Raw genomic sequence first — 19,669 nt, forward strand, 5'->3', positions numbered from 1 at the left:
CTTTTGTTGAGGCTTCATTAAGTAGGCATGGTTGACTGAGTCATGGCCCACATGTTACATTCAACCTCTAGCCTATTCCCGTCCTTGGAGATCAAACTGGTCTGTGGCTCAAAGTTCCAACCCTCTAATTATATGATTAGTTTTTCTGGTGTAGCCAGTCCTCACTTTAAGTCTTTTGGTGCAGGCAGGGACCCCACACTGAACCACCTGTTAGCATAACCTATCAGGTGTCCATCATGAGTCCTTTTATTAACATAAACTATTAGGTGTGATGTAAGGGGCCCACTGTGACTAACAACACATTCCTATTACTTGGGACATTCCAAGGGTATAAAGTTGACTCCCAGGAGCAGGGAGTTAACCTCTCTTTGAGTAAAGAGAATTCATCACTACACAGCATCTTAGAACTGGCAGGTTGGTGTGCAAGACAGACAGACTGCACACATTTCCCTAAATGAATATTTAAAGTCAAAAACCAAGAAAAAACAACTTGGGACTTAGAGAGGTTTTAGTCTTCAAATGCCATCAACACATTTTTCTTTTTTTCTTTCTTTTTTTTTTTTTTTTTGTCTTCAGCTACTTAAACTTCATGGTATAGGCTGGGACAATTTACTATTACCAGACACAGAAATGAGAGATGACACCCCTAAATAATGACTACTGTAGTAGTAGCGCTTAGTTAAACCAAAGATTATAGCAACTTTACCTTACCTTATTCTGGTGGTTCATAGTTTATAATGCTTCATATACCTTATCCCTTGGATTGTTAGTCATAATGTAAAACAGAGTATAAATAGTTTAACAATTGAATGACAACATAGTAAAAAGATTATTCAACTTTTCCATTCAAGAATTGGGTTGTACTAGAATTCATTTTACCAGCACTGCAGAAGCATCTTTTACATGACAATTAATATGCTAATTTAGATTCATCTAGGAAATCTAGTATGTGGCAATCCTTTGTTAATATAGTTGAAGATATTTTGTTCATCTAGAAGTTTGAAAAAAAATAAAAACAAATTACTATGCCTCCTATATACATGAGAGAGACCTAGAAAAACTAATTCTTGAAAATTTAGAACTTAGTAGTATTTTTTTCTCTAAAATCAAACTTAAGTTAGTGTGACATGAAAAAATTAAGGTAAAGCAGATAAAAGAACTTTTCTTCTTGGAAGGAAGCTATTTGCCATTTAGGCAGAATATTTACCCCCTGTTCCCTAGGTAGGTAGAAACTCTTTCATGTCTCTTCTTGAGAATGTATAAAATTTTTTTTACTTCTACTATTATATCAACCTACCTATCAGGAGTTTTCAGATGCAGAAAGTTATATCCTCATCATTTCCTCCTTTAAAATTTCTGTATTTAAACTTTTTACAAATTCATACTCATCAAACTAAAGAGGCTTACCTTAATACTCCTTGATAAGGAGAATGTGTTTATATTGGAAAGGTGATGAGTTTAAGCAGGTAATGTTGATATTTGAGGTGCCTGTGAACATCCAGGTGGAGGTGTCCAGTAAGAGGACAGATATATAAACCTAGAGCTCAATATTAGAGTCTGATTTGGAGCTGAATATATGGCAGAGAAATCACAAATATGAAAAAGATCACTCTGGAAAAGCATATAGTATGAAAAGAGAGCTGGGGACAGATCCCTGGGGAATATCATTTAAGATGGTATAAAGAAAGACCTTAAATAATAGTCATGAAAGTAGGAGGTCAAGAGCAAATAGTATCAAGGAAACCAAGGACAGTGTTTCAAAAACGAGGTATCACCCAGAGTGTTATATGCAGCAGTGATATCCAGGAAGATGAAGACTAAGTAACAGCCAATGGATTTGGTAATTTTATCGGTGGGGACAAACCAGATGACTATAGTTTGAGGGGTGAATGAGAGGTTAAAAATGTGGAAGTATCAAATGCAAGCTACTTTTATGGAAAGTCATGGTCAAGAGGAGAAACAGAAAAACAGTGATAGCTAGGAGGAGATACAGGACAAAAGGAGGTTTATTTCGTTATTTGTTTGTTGTTTTGTTTTGCACGAAGCATAGTAGAGACTTCACGTACACTGGAGGGGAAAGGCCTGGGAGAGAGGGGGAGAGATTGAGATCCAGGCGTGCAATATTCAAGGTCCAATCAGGAGACAAATCACATGTTATCTGACTGTAGAAAACTTAATACAAACAATTGCTAAATATATACAAAGCTATTTATCAGGTAGTTTAATTAAAATGCAAGAGGAGACATAAAGGGATGTGAAAGTAGCAGCTGTAAAAATTATCACTCTTAGGGCTGGAGGACCAACAGGAGCAGGTGGGAGATGGAGTGTGTCAGAGGGATTTGGGGGAGGAAGAGATTTTTTGCAAAAGTCAAAGAATCAAAGAATATTTGATTCAAAGAATCAAATATTCAAAGAATATTTTATGAAGATGTTCCTTGAGCTGAGCTTAAGTAGAAACGAAAGAATATCCCAAGAGTTACACATGACCTGCAAATAGTAACCGCTTAATAAATATTTGTTGAATAGATGATGAAGGAACAGAGTGAGCAGACATTGAGAGGACAAAATATGGAAAAATTTGGGGGGGACAGTAAGTTTGGGGCTTGTGTGGTGGGAAATAAGGCCGCACAGAAAGAATAGGGATGGGCAGGCAGCTTTGAACGCCAGGCTAATGAGTTTAGACCCTATTTTAGGAAGCCAGTGAAGTCTGAGTAGGGAAGTGACACACTAGACCAAAGATTTCTGGACAGTTGATGTGTCCGTGGTCTGTAGAAAGAACTGGAAGGAGAGCGAAATCGCAGTCGTTAGTTAGGAGGCCCTGGATCGGGGTGACAGTAAGATCAGAGGGGGCAAAATAGATAGAGGATAAAAACATTGGCCAATTGACTCAAGCGCTGACTGGAGTTGCTGGAGGAGGAGAAAGGGAAACTGAGGTTCTAGGCACTTGGGAGGAATGGCAGAAAGAAGAAAAGAAACGACGGAAGAAGAGGAACTTTTGAAGGGAAGGGATAATTCTGTGGGGAAAGACTGGATACTCTAGTGGAGGGAACGGTGGGCAACGCAGGTCTGCAGCTGAGCGAAGTCCCCGAAGCTGAGCGAAGTCCGGGCAGCGGGGGTTGGGAGCTGTCTGCGCCGAGACCTTGACCCCGGTCGCGGTGGGGAGCGCGCCGAGCATCTCGGCGTCGGCGCGTCCAGAGCCAGCTCTCCCACCGGAATCCGAGCTGCACCGCCTCCGGGTCACCAGTTTTCACCTAGGCTGGACCTCCGCGGCTCGGAAGAGGTTCCAATGTCTACCCTGCCCCAATTCAAGGGACTCTTGGTAACCTAAGGATAACGCGGGTAGCGACTGCGATCCCGGCGGGACAGCGGAGCGCGCGCTTTCCCGCCCGAGGCGGGTCCCCGCCGCGCGCGCACGCGCGCGTCCTGAGTCGCCTAGCAACCCGGGACAACAGCTGGACTGGGACTGGAGCGCAGGCCGCGGCGGTTGCTGTTCTTTAGGTCTGCGGAGCCTGGACTCGGCTTGATCTCCCGTCCGGGAAAGGCAGGTGGGCGGCTGCACCGCTGCCCCGCGGGGTGGAGAGGCCCAGGGCAGAAGTCCCAGCTAAACTCGGGACGCAAGAGGTGCCGCGCGGGTGGGGACATCAGGGGCAGCTAAAGGGTCGCCTCTGTTAGGCTGGGGGAGGGGTGGGTTTCGTAAGCTGCCGGGTCAGCTCCCGTGTCACCTGCAGCACGACTGAGACCCCGAGAAAAGAGGGGAGGGGTTCAGATTCCTTGACCCGGGAAGTGGGTCTCCTCTAGCTCTCCTCCTCCCCTGTACGTCTTCTTAAAATAAATCTCCCCGTTAGCAAATATTTAAGATCGCCGAGGCAGAAAGTTCACGAAGGAGAAATACGAATAATCAATAAACTCATGGAAAAAAATATGGTTCCTCTTCAATAATCAAGAAGCTACAAGTCTAAAGGTGGCTTGTTTTCATACCCAATGCGATGAGGTTCATACATTTTCATTTAGTTATTCTGAAGCTAGGGATTTATCCCCAAAAAAACAGTTGAGAACGTGGATGAAGATTTTATGCCTAAAGATTCACCCATCTATGTCTAAAGTTCATTGCTGCCTTGTCCATTATTCCATAAAACAGGAAACAAATGCTTAATAATAGGAGATGGGCTGGATACACCGTGGATTTTTAAATATTTTTTTAAATGACATGATATGCTGATCCATTGGAGATGACTAGAGTAATAAATGGAGACTGAGATTTCATAACCTGGTTATTAATTTAAGACTTAATGGTCCCCGGAAGGGAACCATTAAGTGGTCCCCGGAAGGGAAGTTGAGAATAGGGAATAGATATCCAAGGAGGATGGTAAAATCACTGTAGAAAACACACACAAAAAAGGAACTGTATCAAAATACTGTTTTCTCCCAAAGCGTATTTCTGAGTGGTTTTTGTTTTATTCTGTATTCCCTTCTCGACTTTTACAAATTCTCTGTAGTGAAGTGTATTACCTTTATAAAGTGGTACACTTAAAAATGGTTAAAATGGTAAATTTTATGTATATTTTAGTGCAATAAAAGAAATCAATGGACAGGTGGTAAAATAGTCAAGGGAAACAGGTTTAGTTCACTTCAAAAAGTCAAAGGGATTTATTTTCTTAATTTTGACATCTCTGTAGCTTTAAAGGAAAATCTTCAAAGAATAAATTAATATAAGGTAATTTAATTGTGACATGTTAATTTTCAGTGAAATGAATTTACAAAGTTTTTTTTTTTAAACATTAGTGTCACCTCTAAGGCTCCTTGTCCCTGGCCTGTGCCAGCTGTATACTTCCTCTCCCATTAACAATAACACACGTATGGTGATAAAGACACAAACTGAACACTTCCTGCTTCACAGCAGAGCCTAGGACCAGCTGCATCACTGTGATCCTGTATGTTTAGACCCTTCCAGCCTCTGCACTCTTCAGTATGCAGTTACTCAAAACCACTGTGCTGAAATAGTATAAACAGTTTCCTGAATGAAAATCAGGTGACTTGAAGCAACTTGATGCCAGTGTAATTTAATTGCTTCCCAAATATCCACAAGGAGTTCTTTTGTTAAATTTAAGAATGCTGTATTTCAGAATTGGTTATTACAAGCTATGAAATCTCACTTTCTAGGGGTTAATCATAGGATAGACTTTCATTTGTTTTTGGACATCAGTTGTATTTTCCAAAATAGTTTCTGTTTGCTTGATATATTATGGGTGCAATGTTTATGGCTGGTGTGCTTTTTAAGCACCTATTAAAGATGTGTGAGGCTTGAAAAAAAATGACTCTAAAATATGAAGATGGGAAAATTAATGTTAAATTAAATATTTTACATTAATATTAAAATTCAATTACATTTGAAAATAGCTTCCTCATTTTGCAAGAATTTCCAGGTGCACAAACTGATTGCTGAGAGGTTTCAACTGAAATGTTTTAAAACCATTTGCATGAAAATTATATATAATGGGGGATGAAAATTATATATAATGGAAGTCAAGATTTTGACTTTTTAATACATTGGATACAGTGTGAGGTAGTGCATCACAGAGTAAGCTCACCCCAGCCATCAAAAATCTTGAAAGTTATGTGACCTGAAGTTAGGGACCTGGAATAGATGTCTTTCAGAAGTCCCTGTGGGTTTCTGTGAACATGTGGCTTTTTAACATAAGTGATAAGTTCTGGTCAGTGTCTCTAATGCCAGGAGCTGCTCTTCTCCCTTGACAAGTCATCTGAACTGGCCTTGGCACTGTAGATTCTCTCCAAGGATTTTCTTTCTCAGGATTTCTCTTGAGACTGTAGTAATTTCCTTGAAACTAGAAAGTAACATCAGAGATTGCCTAATGCCAAACGTAATGTCACATGTTCTCTCTGGAGAAAATTTGGAAGATTTCTAGTGTTATTCGAACAGTCACCAACATCTTGGAAAGATTTCTGTACCCAGGTGGAGTTATTCCTCTGTGCTATATCAACTGTGTCTACTATCTCTTTGAGTTTTTTCCACACAGGCATGGACACACGAGGGCAGGTAGAAAAGGGTCTTGCAAGGTAATTGTGATTTCCCAAGAGTGCATTTCTTGGTAATCTTAATTACTTTTTATTAAGCTATAGATTATATCAGAGAAAACTTTGTTATCTGGGAAGATGACAAATGTTCATCTGGGGTTGGTAGATCTTGGGTATAATTCACAAAATCCTGACTCCCAGGAAAAGCAGAGTTAACCATTTTTATGAATGTTGAATGTCTACTAAGTACTGTTCTAGGTGCCTGGGATAGCTCAATGCAAGAGAGCAGACAAAAATCTGTCTCTTTGAGGCAAAACATTCTTGCATCTCTCAAAAGTAAGTTGGACTTCATCTCCCAAGCCCTATATAAGTGAACTGTCAGCATGGTAAAATACAAGTTATGTCACTAATATATTCTCTTGCTTTCCAATTTGGAAGCCAGGACTAATGCCCAACAATCTTATCAATCAGTTACTTTAAAATTATGGTTTGGATAGGGAGGTAGGTAACATATTTCATGTGCAGTAATTTCTGCATGCATCACATAGTCTTTTTTAGGTAAAATTTACAGGAAATAAACCTTGTAAGGACATACGTAACTGAGTATTTTTTACATATATAATGTATAAATGATATTTTAACTATTTTTTGCATCTTTTCCCAGAATGGGTAAAAAGATAAAGAAGAAAGCAGAACCTCCTCCTAAGGATGTGGTAAGTTTCTGATTTGAATACTAGTAGCATATTAACAACCAGTTTTAAAAATAAATTGTTCAAACAGTTTGGCATGTACCAGTGTACACATGAGTACACAGTGGCAGAAGTCCAAAAAAAAATTGGTCAGAGAAGATGAGTCAGAGAAATCGAACATTATATAAACAAACATTGTCATTACATAATTAACACAATTAGAGAGTGATTATTAGCTTTTTCAGTATGTGGATGGCATGTTTATAAGCCAAGTTAATGAATAAATAGTTTTGGTTTGTTCTTTTAAATACTTTACATCTGTCAGTCTATCATTAATGTTAATCACCCAAGTGCATTTTCCAAGTTAATTGGAAGTCGTGCTGTGGTTGTCAGACAGGCACACAAGGTTGTCGGAAGGTAACCCTCTGGACATCAGATGTGTTCTCCAGTTCTGTGGAGAGAGAAGTCTGGGCTCATCATTTTCTGTTCCAAATGCCGAAATAATGCATTCCTTGCAATACAAAGCCCTATTGCTCTCTTTTAAAAGCATGTTTCTATCTTCTCTCTTTACATTTTTTGAGTTACTGGAAGATTGTGTTTAAAATAAAAAAATGACCATGGACAAATTTCAGTTTAGAAAGTTGTTTTGAAAGACACATGGTGTGATTTTCTTCAAATCAAACATGAATAGAAAAGAAAAATAAGTACCACGTACTCAACTCACAGGACTTGATGGTTTGAAGGACACTGAGCTGAGCGCAGGAAGCTCCCGCCAGCACTGGGGCATCGTGGTTACAGATGTGAGCTCCAGTGCAGCCCCGCCTCTAGCAAACTGGGTTTTTTTTTTTTAAATGAAGTTGCAAAATTTGGACAAATTATTTCATTTTTCTCTTCATCTTTTTAATGGGAATTGTAATGTTCAACTCATTTCAGTTGTATGAGTTGTTGTAAAATGAAATAAAACGTAATCAAGTTCTTGGTGCCTGGCACATAGTTAACACTCAGTCACTAAGATTTAAACCATGGGAATCCTTTAGACTCTGCTACACACACACACACACACACACACACACACACACACTAACTACTTACATATGACACTTCAATGCAGTTGGAAGCATCTGTTTGCTCAGGTCTAAGAAAGTTTTGCAGAGACAGTCGTTGTGGTATCCTAATGTATTTTATCAGTCTGGCTGCTCTCCTTTTGACAGAATTTTAAAACATTACAAATTCTCTTTTTTTAGTGCATTCTAGGCTTGCATTACCTATCTTTGATGCAAAAGAGCATTGTTGATATCTTATTACTAGAAAGTGGACTCATGAACACAGCATTTGATGACAAACACTTTCTGATTAAAATTAGAATTAAGAGACTATTAATCAATGGATATATTTGTCTAAGAGACTTTGTGTAATTTTATCATGCCTCACTGCTATTGTCCTCTGTATCCTGATCCTTGGGGAGACACATGGAGACTTGAGAAGCCATCCCAATCCCAGCTTTAACAAAGTCTAGCTCCGCCTCCTCAGTTCCCAGCAGCCCTGTGGGCAGCCAAAGGCAGTGTAGCAGTTACCAATGGCCCCAGGCTACTACTTCTCCCAAGGGTCTCTCCACATTTCCCCCATTCTGACTTTATGCTAAAAAGTTGACAGAGTAGTATTAAAATACCTAATCACTTTTCTATCTTGTAAATTCTGGTACTTTAAAACAGTATGCTATGATTTAAGGTATCTGAAGTCGGAATATTTTACAAGGTATACATCTTCAAAGTCTAGGCAAGGTTTGATGTACAAAGTATAAATGAAAACTAGATTTAAAAAGGGGATACATAAGTGCTTGAGAAATAAATTTTTCTGTATCAACTAATGGTAGTTTTGTACTTATATATTTCCTGAAAACAGTGCTTCTAAAGATTTTTATTTTCCCCCATTTATAAACTTTTTATTGAAGCATAATACACATACAGAAAAGTGCACAAAAAAATACAGCTCACTTAGTTTTTGCACAATGAACACACCCATGGAACCAGCACCCAGATCAAAAAACAAGACACAAGCAGTTTTCCAGCAACCCCTCCGGACCCCCAAGGACTCCACCATCATCATGTGGTGGGGCCGGTATCTGAAACATATAAATGGAACCGTAAGTTGTGCTCTCTTTTGCCTGACTTTGGTTCAACAGCACGTTTTTGAGATTTAGCCATACTGTTGTGTATAATTAGACTTTTTATTGCTGTATAATGTTTCCATGTATGAAAATACCTCAGTTTACCTGTCCATTCTAGCACTGACAGGCATTTTGAGTGGTTTCCCATTTGGGGTATTATAGATTGTGAAGCCATGAACATTCTGCTGCATGTCTAAGATTTTTTATTTTCAGTAGTCTTTTGTCTATTGGCTAAAATGGGTAATAACAGGGTCAGAGAGAAGAATGTTTGGTGATATGGTTAAAACAAAAAACTCTCTTTGTTTTTCTTAATATCCTTCTTTTCAAAACATACAATAATACGTGCATATATGGTTTACTGATCTCCATTCCTTCTCATAAAAGGGAACACTAGCTAAGAAGATGGCTATAGGAAGGTATGGCTTAAACAACCAATACAGCTATATTCTGCCTGCCCCAATTATTTCCATGTCTGACTGAAAGGCTGTTTGTGGTGCTGTAATACAAGGCAAACTTTCTGTGGAATGACTGCACTAAAAATTATTGGCAGAAATGCTTTTAGTATAAGGCAAGCTATTCAGCAACTAAGGCTCTGGAGTTAACTGCCAGGGTCTGAATCCTCACACCATCTATCACCCACCACCCACGATCTGAGGCAATTTTCTTTCATTTTTTAAGTATACTTTATTGATTATGCTATTACATTTGCCCCAATTATTTTCTCCCCTTTACCCGCCTCCTCCTTGCACCCCCCAACACTCCAGAATTCTCACCCCCCCTTTGTTCATGTCCGTGGTTTGTACATATAAGTTCTTTGGCTTCTTCATTTCCTATGCTATTCTTAACTGCCCCCCCCATCTATTTTGTAACTACCATTTATGCTTCTTATTCCCTGTATCTTTCCCCCTATTCTCCCCCTCTCCCTCTCCACTAATAACCCTCCATGTGATCTCTATTTCTGTGATTCTGTTTCTGTTCTAGTTTGCTTAGTTTTTGTTTTTTAGGTCCAGTAGTTGATTGTTGTGAGTTTGTTGTCATTTTACTGTTCATAGTTTTGATATTCTTCTATTTCTTATATAAGTCCCTTTAACATTTCATATAATAAGGGCTTGGTGATGATGAACTCCTCTAACTTGACTTTATCTGGGAAGCACTTTATCTGCCCTTCCATTCTAAAGTATAGCTTTGCTGGATAGAGTAATCTTGGATGTAAGTTTTTGCATTTCATGACTTTGAATACTTCTTTCCAGCTCCTCTTGCCTGTAAGTTTTCTTTGGAGAAATCAGCTGGTAGTGTTATGGGAACTCCTTTGTAGGTAATCCTCTCCTTTCCTCTTGCTGTTTTTAAGATTCTTTCCTTATCTTTAATCTTGGGTAACTTAATTATGATGTGCCTTGGTGTGTTCCTCTTTGGGTCTAATTTCTTTGGGACTCTGAGCTTCCTGGACTTCCTGGAAGTCTATTTCCATTGCCGGATTGGGGAAGTTTTCCTTCATTATTTGTTCAAATAAGTTTTCAATTTCTTGCTCTTCCTCTTCTTCTGGTATCCCTGTGATTCAGATGTTAGAGTGTTTGAAGTTGTCCCAGAGGTTCCTAAGCCTCTCCTCATTTTTTGAATTCTTATTTCTTAATTCTGTTCCAGTTGGATGTTTATTTCTTCCTTTTGTTCCAAATTGTTGATTTGAGTCCTGGTTTCCTTCCCTTCACTGTTGGTTTCCTGTATATTTTCCTTTATTTCCCTTTGTGTAGGCTTCATTTCTTCCTTCATTTTGCGACCAAGCTCAATGAATTCCTTCAGCATCCTGATTACCAGTGTTATCTTAGTTCTTGTCACTTAGTTCTTTTCCTGGAGTTCTGATCTGTTCTTTCATTTGGGCCATATTGCTTTGTCTTGGTGCACCTGTTACATTGTAAGGGGTGGAGCCTTAGGTATTTGCCAGGGCGGGGCAACCCTCTTTGCTGTGTTGTGGTGCTGTCTGTGGGGGAGGGGTCAGAGAGCGAACAATGCTTCTTGCTCTGCTTTCGGTCCACTTTCTGTCATTTCCCTCGAGTCCCACAAGCGGATTGTGCTGATTCACAGGTGGGTAGGTTTGTGTGCATTTTAGGATCCTGTGGGCCTCTCCAATGGACTCTCATGTGAGGCTGGGAGTTTCCCTTGCCACAGGAACCCCCACAGATGATTTTTTACAGCCAGGGGTTTTGAGTCTTTTTTCTGCCCCCCGCACTGAAACCTTGGGTTTCTTGGTCTGTTTTATTTCCTTATTGTTCCTCCCAACTTATCTGTATGCGAATGTGGCATCGCCCATGAGGTCCAAAGCCTTGCTTTGCCAGGTATCCTCTCTGCCCCAGCTGCCAGTCTCTACCCTTCCTACCACTCTGGATGAATGTTTCTTTAACTCCTTGGTTGTTGCACTTCCATGCAAATTATTCTCTGGCAATTCTGGTTGTTCTTTGTTTTTAAATTGGTTGTTATCCTTCTTTTGGTTGTGTGAGGAAGGGAAGCATTTCTGCCTATACCTCCATCTTGGCCAGAACCCCTGAGGCAAATTTCTTAACTTCTGTATACTCTGGTGAGGATGTAAGGATATCCACTTCACAGGATATCCACTTAATACCTACTCATAGAGGTGAGGGAAGAGTAGATCAATATAAGAAGCTTAGAACACTGACTGACATTAGTTCAGAACTTAGCCAGTGCTATTATCATTAATGACAAAGTTAAGGGCTCTGTCCATCATTCTGCAGAACTGTAGAAGGAGGCAGGTGATCCACTGAAATTCCTGGTGGCCTAGTGTGTAACCATCATGGTTCATGGTCAGGTCTATGAGTTTATGAGCATGGCAATTTTATTTTTAGTATTTCAGAGGCAATTGATCTTCAGTGGATAAATCACAGTTTCTAACCTCACAAGAGGCTATGACCTGGCTCTGGAATATCAATGATTAAGTATCAACTGAATACTTATGTTAATGGGTCAGCAACTTCTCTCCCTAGTTAAGTGCTTGTGGGAATCTAAGCCTGGTGAGTATTGAATCAGAGCAACACACAGTAGTAGAACCTGCTCCCTCACCTGGGCAACCAAACCCAATTCTTTAGAAGACTGGGATGTCTCCTGGGGCTTGTTTATCCAGAACCTTCTTCATCAGCCTCACAACTCAACCTTTAACTCTTTGTCAGAGACTGCTGAAACTGCCACAGATTTTTTCTAGAAAGGAAGCATCATAGGGACTAATTTTCCAATCTTTCTCCCTCATCACAGGTAAAACATCATGAATAAGAAATACAGTATCAATTCATAAATAATACACATATACAAAAGTGCATAAATATTTATCAGTTTGCTCTAAATGTTTGTTACCTTGAATCATGTTGTAAAGCAAACTAGAGGCCAAACGAACTAGTTGTTTTCATGTTAACCTTCACACTTTTTAGCATATTTTAACTGCTATGTAGTCTCTACTAAAAGTTCTTGCTAGAGTGGTACAGTCTACTTCCTTCTGTTTCTGTTCCTCTTTTCCTGTGTAATTGGTTCCTCATGATCTGAGACTAGTGATGTGGTCCATACCTTCCAATAAAAATTAAAAAAAGCCTTTTATTTGGACTTACCATTACCATAAAAATCATTTAGCCATCATGATTTATGTACTTGTCACTCTGTTCAACTTTGTGACTGTGTTCTTTAGACTTGTGCTAATGCAGCAACTAGCCACATGTGATTGCTTAAATTTAAATTTATAATAATTAAACTTATGTTAATTAAAATTAACAATTGAAAAATAATTGTTTTTTCAAAAAAACAAAAACCAGTTCCTTCGTCACATTAGTTACACTTCAAGTGCTCAGGTGTCACCTGTGGCTGTGACTGCAGACATATAAAAGCGTCCCTATAAGCCTATGGCCTCTCTGATTGACTGAGCTTGAAGTTCACAGCTTAATCAAAATGGTTGCCCTTCCTCCTTTTCTCTTTGTAAATGATTTTGGTTCATCATTTATTTTGCTCAGAGCATGAAATTATAATTGCACAGACAGCTTGGTGACTGATTGTTTCTCACAGGAAAGCAGATGGGATGTGTAATTACAGTGCAGTATTATTTATTTAGTTGTGGTAGAGCTATTGTTTTATTCTCAGAGCCTTTTTAAATAAAAAATTACTATGATGCTGTAGGCTCTGCAGGAGAAACAAACGTCGTGCCATGCTTCCCCTCTCTGCCAGACACCGGTGTTCCTTCTCCTTCGACAGCTCTTCAGTGCAAACACTCACAGTCCAGTCTTTGCTTCGAGCTTCTCAGACACCAGATTACCTTTTCCTTAACGAGGATGGCAAAATACTGAAGTGTTTTCTAAACCCTTGAAGAAGGATGAAAAGTACATACTATAGTTGTCATTTAAGTGTATTTTCATGTACTCTACTGTGTTGAGAACTCTAGTCATTCTGTGGAGATCATGATATATCCATGTTTCAATATAGTATATTTATTCCCATCCTTATAAAATCAGCTTTAAAAATATTAAAATGTCAGAGGGCTCTGAAGTGAGAGTTATAAAATGAAAGGGAAATTTGTTGTGAATGGGGATTGATGGAGAAGGTAATCTGCCAGAATGCTAGGGAAATTATCTTAAGCAGTCAAGTTGACCCAAGGCTGTGATTCTCAGGGGTTCCACACAGGGGCCAGGGGCCTTACGAGGGTAGGATGGGAACTGTGGACCCTCTCCCCACAAAACTGCACAGGAAAAGTTTTGCATCCACTTTCAGTGGGACAATGTATTCCTAGAACAGCCCACTGATGGTTTCGTGAATCACTGAAAAACTTCTCTCCTTACACCAACAGACAACACACAGCTAAGGTACTTTAGGTCAAAATCATAAAAAAGAAGTTTTTTGAGGTACTTTACAGATGCTTATTGAGTTTCCATTCCCCAGCTTTAGTCTAGGTAATGGAGATAGAGAAAAACACAGTTCTTTGCCTGAAGAAATTCATTCATTTATTGGACCAATATTGTTCTACATCTTGGGCATATACATGAGAACAAAACAATGTTCAGGCCTCAAAGCAGCACCCATTCTAGTTGGGGAAATAATTAACAAATAATAATATAATTCAGGTAGTGATAAGACCCATACAGAAAGAGCAGGATACAGGATGGAGGGTATTGGGATCTACATCACTATCAGTAGGGTCTACTTCAGGGCAAGCCTTCCCAGGGTGGTCACATTTCAGAAAAGCTTAAATGGAATGCAGGAATCTGCTATGCCAATATCTGGCTGAGAATATCCCAGCCGATAGCAATAGCTAAGGCTTGATTTAGTATGTTCGAGGAAGGCCAAGGAGGTTGGTATGCCTGGAGATTAGTAAGCAAAGAGTTAGGAGGTGGGTCACCACTGTGGTGGGGTGGTAAGATCATATGGACATTTTAGGTTATGTTAAAAAGGTTGAATTTTTTTCCCTAAGGTGCAGACAGGGGTATCCACTGGAAGGTTACAAGTAGAAGAGTAGCAATAACTAAGTTATATTTAAAACAAAAAATAGATTCTACATATGAGTCAAATCATATGGTACTTGTTTTTTCTCTCACTGGCTTATTTCACTTAGCATAATGTTCTCAGATCCATCCGTGCTGTCTCAAAAGGTAAAATGTTTATGGTCAAGTAGTATTCCATTATGTAAATGTCCCATGGTTGCTTTATCTACTCTTCTGCTAATGGACATTTGGGCTACTTCCAAATCTTGGCTACTGTAAATAATCCTGCATTGAACATAGAGGTGCACATATTCTTTCATATTAGTGTTTTGGGTTTATTTGGATAAACTCCAAGAAGTGGAATTGCTAAGTCAAAAAGCAGTTCCATTTTTAATTTTTTGAGGTAACTCCACAATGCTTTACACAGTGACTGCACCAATCTACATTCCCACCAATGGTGCCTGACGGTTCCCTTTTCTCCATATTTTGACCAACACTTGTTGTTTTTTTATTTTTGATGATAGCCATTCTGACAGGTATGAGGTGATATCTCATTGTGGTTTTAATTTGCATCTCTCTGATGATTAGTGGCATGAGCATCTTTTCATGTCTATTGGCCATCTTTGTGTCATCTTTGGAAAAGTGTCTATTGAGGTTCTTTGCCCATTTTTAATTAGATTTTTTTTTGGTGTTGAGTTTTATAAATTCTGATTTTTTAAAAATGAACAAAGTGAACTAACAAGCAAAATAGAGACAGACTCAGAGACAGAGAGCAGGCTGATAGCTCTGGGGGCAGAGACTGAGGCAGTGGAGGGGTTGAGCAAAAAAGAAAAACAGAAAGGACTCATGATTATGGACAACAGTGTGGTGATCGTGGGGCGGGGGAGGGGAGTGCATGGAGGTGCGAAAAGGTTTGGGGAAAAATGGTGATGGGGAAAATAAAATTACACTTAAGAAACAAAACCAAAAAAAACCAGATCATTCTAGCTACAATGTGTAAGAATAATGTAAACTAAAGGCCTATTTGGAGGCTATTACAGAAGGAAAGCTGGGACCAGGGGTAACCATGGAGAAGCTGAGAAGTGGCCAGAGTGAGCACACAGGCTGATGGTAGAGTTGACGGAATTTGCTGATGGATTATATGTGGGGTGTGGGAAAGAGAGGATTTGCGATGTTTCAAGGTTTTGGGACTGAAGAACTGAATAAATTATGATAAAATGTGCTGAAGTAAACGTAAAACAGAGCCAGTGCAGTGTGTTAAGTGATATTATATAGAAATCTGGAGGAATGTAGCTATGGGAAATAAAAGAAAGCTCAAAGAATTTTAACACCCAAACTATCATGAATAATAAATAATAGAAAATATATCCAGACAGATGGAGGCCTATTAAATAAGCCATAAGCTTCTATAATTTTAAGCATTATTTTATTAGTTCAATTCTCTAGGAATAAAGTAAAACTATCAAGACGCGGTAGGTGGCATGGGGATCACTGATGATGACCTTAGTGAGAACTACTTTGGTGACTTGATGAGGGTGAAAGTCACATGTTCACCAGGAGGCTGGAGTGGGAAAATGAAGAAAAGTAAATAGTTCATAAGATTTTTGACTCTGAAAGTGATGATTGGGTAAAATGCAAAGAAAGCAAATACTAGTGTTAATTTATGGCTTAGGTTTTGTAAAATAGATTTGATGAAAAGATAGAGAAACAAGGAGAGTTAGGGTTTGGCAGGAGTGTTATTAAAATAGTAGGTAATAAAACCTGAGTAGCATAAGAAATGAAACAATGAGAAAGCTGATGACGAGAAAGTGGAGGGAGTAAATGGATGGGGATCTCAGTGGAACTGAAGGATAGCTGTGGTGGGAGTAGCTGAATGATGAAACTGTATCTTTAATCATGTGCTGGTTGGCTACCAAGAAACCCTTAAAGTCCGAACATTGTGTGTGCTAAGAAGGCAGAGTCAGCTAAGAAGACAAAGTGAGTAGGCAAAGAAAAATTGGTGGAATATCAAGCATAGTGGCAGAAGACAAAGGTAAGTGATAGGTGGATGCTACTGAGTCAGAATCAAGTTGAAGAGACAGAAGAGAACTTTAAAAAGTAATGGGAACCTTTCTGCTTCTGAGCAGGATATACTAGTGGTGGGTAGCAGTAGAGCATTTCCTCACTATGACAACTATGAAAAGCAGATGGATTTAAAATATCACAAAAGAGCCATAGAAAGGCAAATTAAAAAGACTGATAGTACCAAGTGTTGGTAGGGATGTGGAACTCTTATTCATAGCCAGTCGGAATGTAAATTGATAAAAACACTTTAGAAAACTATTCAACTATAATTGTGAAAGGTAAATATATGTTTACCTTATGACTCATGAGTTTTATTCCTCAGTATATGCCCAAGAGAAGAGAAGGCATATATACATAAAAAGATATGATATGAATAAGAATATTCATTGCAGCTTTATTCATGACAGCCTCAAACTGCAATGAAAAAAGCCAAACCAGTATATCCGTACAGTGGAATACCATACAGCCATAAAAATATGACTTAGTAACACAAAAACGTGGGTGAATCTCAAAGACTGTGCTGATCTACGGAAGGTGGATGTGAAAGAATGAATGTTATGTGATTCCATTTACGTGAAGTTCAAGAACAGGAAAAACTAAGTGATGATTCTAAAAGTCAGGATAATGGTTATCTTTCTGGGAGGGTTTTGGGGAAGGAGTGTGAGGAAATATTCAGGGGTGATAGAAATGTTCTGTATCTTGGCCAGAGAGGTGTTGTACTCTGAAAGATCCAGGTGAGGAAATATCAGCCAATATAAAAAAAAAAAACAGAGTAGATTTTGCTTTTTAACCCAATTTGACAATCTTATTGAAGTTTATTTACTCTATTGGTGTTTAGTTTGATTGTTGATATACTTGATTTTATTCCTATTATTTTATAATAAGTTTTTGGTTTTTCTTTGCTATATTTTTATGCTGTATGTTTTATATTTTCTTTTTTTCTGAGTTGAACAACTTATTTCTTACCCCCACTTTTTTCTAATTTTGAACTTTTACTACTCATCTACAGCCTTTAAATACACATATCTAAACCTATATTTTTCTATTAATATAAAAAACAAGTAATAACCAGGTGACAGTCCTATTCTCTTTGCTAAATTTACCTTTACCTGAGTTTTGTTGAGTAAACCTAAAACCTAGCTTTTTTTTTCTTAGAATGTGTCATTATTATTTCAGGAACCTTTCTGAAGAATTATATTATGATTCACAGCATCATTATTATTCAGTTTAACTACAATATATATTTTACCACATCAATCTACCTTTATTGTTTTTATATTTTGTATTCCCCAGTTCTGGCTGGAGTTTTTGCTAAGTGATTTGAGTAGATAGTTGAGATACCTGTTGAGTCTGTGAATGCCTGGACAAGTCTCTTTTTATGTATGAATGGTCACTTAGCCAGGTGTAAATCTCTAGTGTTGTAATCTTTTCCTCTCTGAGAATTGTTGATTAACCTCAGTAGAAAGATGGGTGAAGGGAGGGTTTAGGTCACTTGTTGAGAGCTCATCTTTCCTTATTATTCAATTTTATTTCTGCTTTCTATTGTATATTTTCTTTTTAGTCAAGCTTCTATTTTATCATCATAAACACATTTATTCCTTTTTAAACCTTTCTAGTATTTTTCTCCCTTTTAAATATTCTTCCTCCTTATCTCAACCTACTCCATTTTATTCATTTTTCAAATCTTATCTAAAATTCTACCACCTCCAAGGACCTTTCTCCATTTACCCCAGTTTATATTATTTCCCCTTCCTCATCACATTTATTATCTCTGCCATATGCTTTTGTACTTCCTAGAATTCTAGAATTTTATATCTGGAAGAGATCTAAGAGACAAAATCCGACTCCCTAGTTTTTCAGAAACAGAGGTGGTCAGTAAGCCACATTTGTAACCCAGATGACTCCAAGTCTTCTGGCATTCTGGGCTACCCTTTAATAACTAAACAAAACAGTTCTCAGCCTCAATCCCCAAATACTTCCAGAAGTTCTCCCTTAAAAGTTCTCATGCTCTGCTGATCAATGTTGCAACCAGCATCCTAGCCATCACTCTGGGCTCTGCTGGAAGCCGTAGTTTTCCTCACTGGACATGTCACTGGAAACCTACAAGTGCCTCCAGCCTGGTGTGTAGGGCAGACTTTGACTGAGGATTTGTCTCTCCAAAAAGAGTCTAAGAGGCTTGAGAATGAACAACATGACTTATGTAATTCCTACAGATTCTAGTATAAAGTTAGACGTACACGAACAACAGCTTTAATTTGGATGTTAGATAATGCTGCCCTAAAATCCAACAGCTATTTCCCCTCCAGGAGGAATTTTTATCCCAGCCATGTCCTTTCAGGTCATTGCTTACTGCCATCTTCTCTGTCTTCTTCATTCTTCCAGCCTCACACAATTATGCTTCCTTCTTCAGAGTGATCTGTCTCCCCATCCTCTACCTATAACTGAACACCAATTTTTGTTGTATCCCAGAACACAATAAGCTGCCCATTTAGGAAGGGCCAACACAAAGAACCAGCTAAAGCTTTGAAATTCAATTTTTTTTCTTTAACTCAAGCAGAACTCCCTCCTCCACCAGTCTCTGGAAATGGAAGAAAAATAGTGTAATAATTTACTTTCTCCTTGATAGAGAGAGTCTGCAGGTGTCATGAGTGTGTTACTGTTCATCCCAGCTGCACGCGAGTTATCGTCTCACAGCAGGGTGCAGGTTTTCTTAAAGTCCTATTTTCTTCTTCTTCTTTTTTAATCTTTACTGTTTTTTAAGGAAAATCTTTACCCAAGTATATGTTTATTGATTTTAAAGAGAGGGGGAGGGGGAGAGAAATAGAAACATCAATCAGTTGTCTTCCATACATACCTGAACTGTGGGCCAAACGTGCAACCTAGGTGTGTGCCCTGATTGGGGATCAAACCTGCAGCATTTTGGTGTATGGGATGATGCTCCAACCAACTGAGCCACAGGGCCAGGGCCCTATACTTCCTTTATACTGCATTACCATCTCATCTGTTCCAGATTTCAACCAATTTTACATTTTTATATGTTGTTTTCCATTGTTTTTAAATTTTTTAAAAGATTTTTAAAATTTATTTTTAGAGAGGGAAAGGAGGGAGAAAGAGAGAGAGAGAGAAACATCAATGTGCAGTTGCTGGGGGTCATGGCCTGCGACCCAGGCATGTACCCTGACTGGGAATCAAACCTGCGACACTTTGGTTCACAGTCCACGCTCAATCCACTGAGCTACGCCAGCCAGGGCTTGCTT

The 19,669-nt window shown here is 38.8% G+C and overlaps 1 protein-coding gene across 1 annotated transcript in view; it reads left to right on the plus strand.

Moving 5' to 3' along the window:
- Nucleotides 1-3,101: 3,101 nt before the first annotated feature.
- LOC123831189 (armadillo repeat-containing protein 3-like) overlaps nucleotides 3,102-19,669 on the plus strand; it is a 71,869-nt gene continuing 55,301 nt past the window's right edge. Inside the window, exons 1-2 of the mRNA XM_045857963.1 lie at nucleotides 3,102-3,280; nucleotides 6,698-6,746. Coding sequence (XP_045713919.1) covers nucleotides 6,699-6,746 — 48 coding nt within the window. The 5' untranslated portion in view covers nucleotides 3,102-3,280; nucleotide 6,698. The remainder of the gene's footprint in view (nucleotides 3,281-6,697; nucleotides 6,747-19,669) is intronic.

The sequence above is a fragment of the Phyllostomus hastatus genome, unplaced genomic scaffold, assembly GCF_019186645.2.
Source record: "Phyllostomus hastatus isolate PE091 unplaced genomic scaffold, TTU_PhHast_1.1 phas_scaffold_1674, whole genome shotgun sequence".
In the NCBI taxonomy this organism is placed as follows: domain Eukaryota; kingdom Metazoa; phylum Chordata; class Mammalia; order Chiroptera; family Phyllostomidae; genus Phyllostomus; species Phyllostomus hastatus.